This window comes from Nuphar pumila, chromosome 1, assembly GCF_984573655.1.
Source record: "Nuphar pumila chromosome 1, dmNupPumi1.hap1.1, whole genome shotgun sequence".
Lineage (NCBI taxonomy): Eukaryota > Viridiplantae > Streptophyta > Magnoliopsida > Nymphaeales > Nymphaeaceae > Nuphar > Nuphar pumila.
Window position 1 is genome coordinate 3,948,166 of NC_143249.1, and position 10,202 is coordinate 3,958,367.

At 43.0% G+C, this 10,202-nt stretch overlaps 1 protein-coding gene across 1 annotated transcript; it reads right to left on the minus strand.

Moving 5' to 3' along the window:
• Positions 1-8,487: 8,487 nt before the first annotated feature.
• LOC149847719 (putative WRKY transcription factor 7) lies at positions 8,488-9,811 on the minus strand. The gene is made up of 3 exons (XM_089996703.1): positions 9,163-9,811; positions 8,946-9,071; positions 8,488-8,771 (listed from the first exon to the last, which is right to left on the minus strand). The coding sequence occupies exons 1-3, from the start codon at positions 9,744-9,746 to the stop codon at positions 8,618-8,620; spliced, it is 864 nt and encodes a 287-aa protein (XP_089852829.1). The 5' UTR covers positions 9,747-9,811; the 3' UTR covers positions 8,488-8,617.
• Between the last annotated feature and the right edge of the window lie 391 nt (positions 9,812-10,202).

Sequence of the window (10,202 nt, forward strand, 5' to 3'; positions counted from 1 at the left end):
ATGGCACATTTCATGATCATGAGACTTATGCGATTAGATTGATCTCACCACTCAAAATTCTTTTTATCCTCAGTAGAACTCTTATCTGTAAGAGCAGGTGGTTGATCTTCTAATAGTGTAAGATCCAGATTCATACATCCAAGCACAATCATAACATTTTCTTTTCAGTTCTTAAAATTAGAATCGCTTAGAAAAGAAATATAATTAGTGTTTGTAGATATCATAGAAGCAGAGGTATTAACTGAATAAAGAACAAAGAAACTCACGATTAACATACATTTCTCACATGCAATAACATAAAATAACATATTTAAATAGTGGTGAACCCCATCACAAAATACTCAGTACAACATTGACACTTAGTCTTTGGACAAAAGTATCAACTTATAAGTGGTACTCTCAATACAGTAATCAAAACATAGACAATGAGTCTTTTAGTCAGTCCTGTTAAACAACAAGCCTTTCTTTGGACCGACTCGTTATTCATATGGAAAACCAAATGATTGTCTCATATTTATTACTGAAAGTATATATTTGGGCTCAGCCAAATAGCAATTTTCCTTTGAGTCGATCACCATTCGCATGAACCGCAAACATATAAACATCATAATATTTTAAAATAAACTAACCTACACAACAGAAGTTACTTTGGCAACATATTGATTCAATTAATTCAATTTAAAATATTAGACCCAAAATCAGAAATAATACCAATGTTCAAATATGTCAATAGATGCACATGAACAATAAGGCAAGCATAATAACATACATGGGCCAAAAAAGTAATTGAATATCGAACAACCAAAGCGACCAAGAATGCATGCCAAATAGTACTATAAAATCCTTACTTTTTTTTAAAATATATTGCACGGGTCTGGTGGTTGATTTGACCCGGATCGGGTCAGATCTAACCCACTACATACGGGTGAGAAAGGTAAGTCACAGGGTTGGGTCTGAATAGGCATGGCCCTCATATTACTCATTTAAGTCCATGCACCCATAATACACTCCAACCGATTGTACCATCCACATGGGAATCAAACCGGGTCAGATGTGCCCCAATCCAAAAAAAAAAAAAAAGCTAAATAGTCGGTCCAGGCTCGGCTGAATGCCGAACCAGCCTTGAACCGATCGGCTAAAAGCCAAACCGGCTCTGAGTTGGTCGGCTAAAGACCGAACCAGCCAATCCAGAAAAAATGAACTGCCCCCTGTGCAACCCTGAACCGTCTGGTGATCAAGCCTAATGGTCGTACCGACCTGGGACAGACAACCAAAACTGACTAATGGAAAAAGTTGTGTCAGTCTACTAAAAAGCTCGAATCAACCCTGCAAGGTCTTCCAACGTTGTCCCGACCTGAACACAAACTGAATTCCAAGCGCAGTCTGGCGCCCCTTGCAGATGGCCTAAATCGGCCTCGCACCACCCAGAAGGCCAAAAATCTGGCCTGACGCTGCCCAAAAGCTCGAATTTAGCCAGACACCACCCAGAAAAACTGAAGACCGTTTGGCAGCTCTCTAATGGTCGAAAATGGCATGTCGACACCTGATAAATGAAAGATGTCGGTAAAGATTGGGTATACCAATGGATGGTCACCTATCCCAAACCACCCAGTGATAGTGGCTGGGGCGAACCAAAATCCCCACCCATCGTTATCGAGCGCCATCCGACATCCAACGTGGGTGAACAGTCAGCGCAGTGATGACCCTGGCCAAACGATTGAACCAACCAGGGACGACACAATGGCAGGTATGCAAATTGGCTGAGGGTTGTTGATTGAGAGTCACACCTGAAGACCGAGCCCGACGCAAGATCCTGTCGGCGGTTGGTGAATCTGCATGCTGATGTCCGTTGGTCCGAAGGATCAAATCACATTGCACAAGCCGCCGGTCGATGAAAGTCATCGATGCTGGCCCAAAATCAGCACTGAGATATCACCAGACCTAAGATTGTCTAGACTGATTTGCTGCCTACCAACGTCGTTTGAAGATCTTAACAGGTAAGTTTTGTCTGACGATCTGAATAAGCAGGTGCCATCCGATGATCTAAACAAACAAGCATCGTTCGGTGATCTGAATGGACAGTCGTCCTTCGACGATCAGAGAAGGCGACCCCATGCCAGTGATTGAAAGAGGGGGAAAAACCCCTACCAACACCTCATCTGATCCAAGTGACAGTAAATCGGGGAAGGGCCGAACGGCCCTTCCGTCTGATTTATCAATAACAGAGAAGGGCCCGACAGTCCCTCCCGTTCGCCCAATCACAACAGAAAGAAAGGGCCCAATGGCCCTTCTTGATCTGGTGGTCAGAAAAGAGAAGGGCCAACGGCCCTTCCAGTCTGTGCAGTCCAGTACATCTAAGAGGAATGGGTCAAGCAGCACTTCCACCCGACTGGTTGCCACATAAGAGCCCAACCACTAATCACACTGGATCGGCACTGCAAAAAAATAATATACGACAATAAAATTATATTTTCAACGATTTAATGAGAACATGCGCTCTGATGTCAATTGTTGGATTTAGAAATCCACCAAAAATTAAAGATGACTGATTTACATGTTCTCACTAAATCATTGAAACAAAATAAAAACAAAACTTGATGCAAAAGTATACCTGAATCCATTGGTACTTTAGAGATCGTTGACGGTATGATCTTCCAAAACCTGTATATTTGACCATTTTTCTTTCTCTAGACCTAATGAGAGAGGGGTTGAATTCTCTATCTGACTTATGGAGAGCCTAGAGAGAGGGTCATTATATAAGGTTTGGGTACCATAACCTAATGTGTTTAGGAGTCTGTCTCCAATTCAGCCCATTACAGAATTGTAGACAGAGCAGGTCTCTCAACATAGTGTATCATACCATAAGAGACACCACACGGCCCAACCGGATTAGATCATATAAACCAGGCCTAAACTTAAGACAACCTTATAATGTGTGGTTCAACGTAAGTCGACCCACATGATTTTCTAACCGTTTGCACCCCTAGTGGTGAGTTGACCCCATCTTCCTATGTTCAACTCCCAACAGGTGTGTGGGTGCCCTTAGCTGGTGGGCTCCAAAAGGGCTTGAGTGCCGGTGACCTCGCTCAGGATTTACCTCACAGTAATGATGAAAATGGGTCAGATTCAAGATGGAGGTTTTACAAATTTTGGTTGTTTTGAATCCAACCCAATCGACTCCACAATGTATTTAGTTGTTCCCGATTTGAACCATTTGTATTTATTAGTGAGGTGAGCCCACTAAGTGACCCAGTTCTCAACAAGCGTTTCTCATAAAAAAAATCAAATACCCATCCAAATTTTGGGTCCAAATTATATTCACACCAAAAGTTTGGGAGTTTGCAATTTTCCATCAAAGTTTTGTTATTGTTTAACCTTTGTTTTGAAAGGCAAACAACACTATCAACAACTTACTGTTTATTGTGGTAAGGGAATAATATATGTGCATTTGTTAAATGAAATCCGTTTGAATAAATATGATGGTGTTTAAAAATTGAAAAAATGAAGTTGAGTTGTGTAAGGGATCTTTATTTTTAAAATCAATCACTACCCAAACCCAAACCCAGACAGTTATTGTTTATCTGAATGGATCAAGGCCGACCTCAACTTGGCCTTAATCTGACCCATTGACAGCCTTATTATTGGTATTCTTAAAAAAAAGTATGGATTTGGATTCAAATCCAACTCATTATAAAAGATCTAACTATTTAGTAGTTGGAAAATGAGTATTTTTTTATCTAAGTTAGAGTGAGAGAGAAAGAGTGGTATATAAAATGAAGGTTAAAAAAGGTTCCTAAAAGCTTGACCCTCTCATTTGAGAAAGGTGTATGGTATGGGCAGCATGGTTGTCACGGGCATAGAATTTTTCACAAACCCACAACGCGCCAGACTACACTGTCTGAACAGCCTAACGACCAAAGGTCACGCCACAACACTTTCCTATGTGCTGAATCATTTTCATTGGCCCTGCGCATCACTACTTGCGCAACTGCCTAGCGAAAGCTGATCAAGTGCATCTTCAAGTGCACATTCCATGTAGTTCATGCCGCTTAGTGTATAGCCGTCCCATATCAGCTATCACTTTTGAAAGAGGCACAAACTTTGCCTTAACCTTGCGTGCCATGAAGTGTCTTGTGACCCCATGCGCACGACATAGCAAAACCCTGCCACTGAAGGGACAAGACCTTGCGGCCCCCAGTCCGAAGACCAGTTGATGATTGAACACCATAGCAAAGAGCACCACCCAGACTCATTCGTTGGCGCCTAGGCATTCACTTACCTAGCTCTGAGTCACTATACTCGATTGGAATCACCTAAGGTGATTTCATGGGGAATTAGCCCTAACCCACACGCACCCTCGTGCATCCAACCGCTACGCGTGGGAAACTCCAAGTCGAGAGGTCCATAACAAAATCTCCAAAGGCAACATCCTTTGATCCGTTGGCACTACATATCCAACCAACGCTCTACGTTTGAGCCACCACCCAAAGCTGCACTAACGCCAATATCGTTGCTTATCGCGTGTGGTGCTATCACCGCACGTCACTGATCAAGCCAACGCATATTGCGCGCTGCTACACTCGATGTGTTTACCGCTCAACAGAGCTCCGCACTGCACATGCTTCATTCTGAAGGCTCAGTCCGGGACATTCTCTCCCACCCAAACCATTTTCGTCATCGACAATGTTGGTGCAAGTAAGAACATAGTCTTAACTGATATGCCAATTTCTTTTTAGATTCATCCTTGGTTTACTCTTTCCTTCCCCCTACTCAGCTTGTTCTGGTTTTTGTCCACCATCGTCGTAACCTTTAATACGACAAGTCTCATTCTTTAACGCACCTTCAATTACTTAGACAGTGGTCTTTTGCCGAATCGAGTATTATTTGCTCGTGGAACCCCAGTGAAATCCCAAACTTCAAGCATGTCATCATCGCCCGCACGACAAACTTGTCATCTTTATGCTCATGGTTGGGGTGCCTTCCAACCCCAGCAAGGGTAATTTAAAACCCTTCGTGGTGCACGCAGATAAGCATGACCACCAATGCGTGCCATAAAATATCAACTCTCTTAGGCACCAACTTGCAGTTTTCCAATGGTCTAAACTAGTCCTCACGTAGGAGACGCTTACTTGCGTAATACCCCAAAGCAGTCTGTCAAAGCGTCTTCCAGGGCACTCGTCCACACAAGGAGCAACAACGCTCACTCTCTTCCAGAGCCAGCAAATGTTCCCACAAGAACCAAACTGACGAGCCACGAACCATAACTTTTTAGCACACACAATCTATAGAGGAACTCTCAACTCAAGGGAACAAAGCAATGAGCATTTTTGCTCATCATGGGCACTCCGCTAACCCACAATCTTGGGAGAGAATCTAAAAGTTTTAATTAAGTCTCCCATGCCCAAATGTGCAAATCCATCCAGCTGAATCCAATATGCACTCTCTGCATGCACAAGGCAAACGCCACGCTTCACCTGTAAGCCTAACGCACAATTGGTAGGAATCTTTGGCTCATCTACGTTCCCTTAAACAACTGAACAACAACCTTACACTTTTACTTATCATCGACAAGATGTCCCATAGCATCCTGTCAACATCTTACTTCTGTGCACGGTCAATCACACTCCAACTGTGCAAAATTATGTAACCAAGATAAACCATCGTTGTTCTCTTCAGTGTCGCACACAATAAAAAACAAGGTCTTCATGAATCTTTCTGCTCTGATGCCAATTTGTCACGGGCATAAAAATTTTTGCAAACCTGCAATGCGCCAGACTGCACAGTCTGAAGAGCCCAACAGCCAAAGGTCACGTCACAACACTTTTCTATGTGCTGAATCATTTTCATTGGCCTTGCGCACCATCTCGTGCACAACAGCCTAGCGGAAGCTGATCAAGCGCATCTTCAAGTGCGTATTAAATGTTGCTTAGTGCATAGTTGTCCCATATCAGCTATCACTTTCGAAAGAGGCACAAACTTTGCCTTAGCCTTGTGTCTCATGAAGTGTCCTGCGACCTCATGCGTATGACATAGCAAAACCCCGCCACTAAAGGGACAAGACCTTGCGGCCCCCAGTTCGAAGACCAGTTGATGATTGAACACCATAGCAAAGAGCACCACCCAGACTCATTCGTCGGTGCCTAGGCATTCACTCGCCTAGCGGCGAGTCAACATACTCGGTTGAAATCACCTAAGGTGATTCCTGGGAGAATTAGCCCTAACACACACGCACCCATGTGCATCCAACCGCTATGCGTGGGAAACTTCAAGTCGAGAGGTCCATAACAAAATCTCCAAAGATGTGTTTACCACTCAGCAGAGCTCCCCACTGCACATGCCTCTTTCCGAAGGCTCAGTCCGGGACAATGGTCATGTTATTAAATAAATAACAGAACTTATTTGAGATAAGTAAACTTGATGCGCTATTGGATTAACCCTGGTAAAAACTTTCTCGGGAAATTGCAAACTCCCAAACTTTGGGTTGGCGTATGAGTCAGACAGAAAAGTTTGGTGGTTTTTTGAAAAAATTTCCAAAAAAAACAGAAGACATTTTAATCAGTTTCCATCTAAAAGACCTGATATATCACGATATTTTCAAGAATGTTATGGGATTATGATTTAAAAACAAAGTATCATAATTTTATTGGCATCCGGTGTATTGACAAGGGATCCTTGACCTAGTGACACCACCACATGGGCCTGAATTTTCATGAGGTAAAATGCCCCCTGACGTTTAACCTAGGGAATCAGCTTTCCCATCCAATGTGGTGACACCACCACATGGGCCTGAATTTTCATGAGGTAAGAAGGCAGAGACCTGCAGACAGACCGTTACCCCTCTGCCTTTTGTCAAGGTGAACTCAAATCAATCACAGGATGGCAAAATGCTTGATTGATATAGCTCATCAGCAGAATAAGGCTGCCAATGGGTCTAATCACAGCCAGAATCCAAGAAAGTAGACAAGGCCCCTTCATCCAGCTAGGGTTCATTAATTCAAATATCATTCGGATATTGATCCTCTTTTGATATTTCAACAAAGACGTAGATGGCGCTAGCTTTTGGGCATATTTTTTCTATTGGAAATTTAACCTTCCAAATAATGTGGATAATCAAAACTAGAGATTTTTTTAGGGATTCAATTTAGAAAAATAAGAATATGATTCACCAATCCACATGGTTGGCCATCTTCATACCTTGCAGGTTTGAAGAACATACAATGTGTGTTAACATGTAACTGCATTGTCATATGTTTATATATTCCGAATAATAATTGAATATTGGAGCTAAGTAACCGATTTAGTGCATGAATTTGAATTTTTTTAATGTTTCATAGCAACTTGATTGCCGATAAATTTGACAATATATAACCACTATGCGATATGAATGGCAAGCAATAAATAGATGATTTATATTAATTTGTGAGAGGGTCCCACCTATGTGGATCCAGGGAAATACCCTCTCACAGAACCAGGATCTGGATCTGAAGCAGGCGCTGCCCATTTTCAGATTTTCAATAGAGAATGAACTATGAAGGGCTGGCCTTGATTTTATTAGGGTGGACGAAGACATGCACAACGAACAGAGCCGGCTAGAGCTTGGCTCAGTTAAGCTCGACCCAAAGCACGTTTATGCTTTAAATGAGTCAAGCTTGTACATGGCTCTGAGGCTCGGATGAACAAATGAACCGCGCTTTGTCGCTCGATAAGGATCGAATACAAGTAAATATAATATGTTGGTAAAAAAAACAAAAAATATATATAATATGTATGACAAAAAAATCAAAAAATCATTGTTACCATAATGAGTTAAGTTAGTAATTTTTTTATGGTTTCCGCTTTAAGTTAATTTAGAAGAATTTTAATATGTATTTTTTTTTAGTGGTAGGTCACTTGTAAAACGTTGAGAGAGGCTGGGGTTTGAATCCCACCTTTTTCAAAAATTTTAAAAGATCAGTTTTTTTTTAATGTCATTGAAGCTCAGCCCGGTTCGGATGCATCCCTCAGTGCACCCTAGTTTTTATTAGGGGATGAAGACTGAAGACTTAGGGGAATTGGGACCCAGAGCCAACCGCTCCTCTTTTTGACTTCAAGAGACACATTTATGGCCGAGACCAGCACCTTCCATGGACGACCCCCGAACCCCTTGACCACACTCTTCGTTCAAGACTCACTCTCTCTCTCTGTGAAAAGGATGCCCCACAAAGCCATGCAGTAGATAACTAGAAAAGCAAAGTGAGGGACAAGTAGCCTAACAAAATATCAAAGCACAATAAATGCCCCCACACCAATAAATTCAACGCTCCCCCAACTCCATCTGCGTCATCACCGACACCACAACTCCAATCAAATTCACTTGGATGAAGAAAAAAAAAAGACGTAGAAAATCGTAACCATTACCTCGAACAAAAATCTCTCTCTCTCTCTCTCGCCATAGACACCCTATCTTCACACAGTAGTTACCCTACTGCCAAACAAGAAAGAAAATTCGAAGAGAAGACCAGCAAATTTTGTTTCCTTTTTGTGGTTGCTGATTGCTGAACATATAAGAGATTTCAAGATGGGGATTCACGAGAATGGAACAAAAAATCCAACTTTTTTTAATTATTTATACATGAGATCAATCTACAAGCAAGCTCGTTGGCTCTGAGAGAGACTGCGAATGGTTGTGATCTCCCTCATAAGTAACAACCAGCACGGAGGGATCGTCCAACGCCCTCTCCACATGCTTTCTCGCAGGGCACCCTCTCACGCTACTGCACTTGTAGTACCCCCTGCATAACCAAACACCCCAAATCAATAACCAACGGAAAAAATAAAGGATGAGCCAATGGTCACCTCACAAATGTTATAAGTTATAACCAAAAGGAAAATCAGAGCTTTCACTTGTAAAGGACTCCAAGAATAGAATATGGTTCCAATATTAAAAATAAATACAACATATATACCTAGGGTGAGGAGATCCTTTGATGGGTTTTTGTCCATATTTCCTCCACGAGTACTCGTCCGAAGGAATGTCTGACAACTTGAGACTAATAGCCGGGACTCTCACCGTCCTCTTCACCCTTGATTTCCTACAAACCAACGGTCAAGATTCAGCGACTCTGACTCAAAAACAAAGACAAAAAAGGATGAATTAACGAGTGGGAAATTTTTTTATAGTACCTTCGTTTGGAACAATGGCACCTCGAAGCAGATCCACTCTTAGCACAAAGATCTTCAGATTTAGAGTGGCACTTCTTCTTGGAAGAGGAAGAAGACAGAGGAGGCCTACCTGAGGCTACAGAGGAAGGGTGGTGCTTCTCTTTGGAAACGGTGGGCTCCCCACTAAAGGAGCTAGTGGTAGAGAGAGACTGTGAGTGGTGGAAGTGGTGGTGGCGGGGAGGTGGTGGTGGTGCGAGGGAGGGCGGCAGCCTGTGGATTGGCGTCGGGCAATAGACCTTTGGTGGCGGAGGTGGGGAGTCTGAGGAGGTGGGGGAGGAGTAAGAGGCGGAGGAGGGCGGAGCCCGCCGGAACCGAGCGTGGCCCGTCCGGCTCAGCAGGGAGATCACCTTCTTGAACTTAGAGACCGCTAGATCCGCCACCGCCCCGCAGTCCGATTCCATCGCAGCCGTTGGTTGCTGCGAGAAGATGCGGATCAGCTGCTCCATGCTCTCCATCCCGGCCGTCGCCGCCTCCTTAACCGCCCGCTCTTCTCTCTCGGCGGCAGCAGGGAAATTATTCTGGTAGCCCATCAGCTGGACGGCCATGTTTTCCGGCGGGTATAGAGGGAGGAAATGAGAAGTGAGAAGAGGGAGCGCCTTTATAGAAACGAAGGACGTAGTGGTTAGAGAGAGAGAGAAAGAGAACAAATTATAAGAACAAAAAAATTTAAAAAAGTGAATTCAATTGGGAAGATAAGGAAGAAGGTTGTGGACTTGTGTCTCTGCAGCTTTACGTCCATAATGACTTTTCTATCCTTTTGTTTGGCCAAATAACATCTGAGTACTTGGATGGTTTTTTATGCATGTCAAGGTCACACACGACGACACGGATACGACACTTTCTCAATAACTTTAGTTAACATTCCTGTAAAAAGTGCATTTCATGTATTGAAATATCAAAAAACGGCGCTTATATTTAATAATTAGAAAAACCGCTGTCCTCAATTTTCTTTCTCTAATTCACGAACCTGCGGATCGTACTCGCTTCTCGTGTGGGTTCGT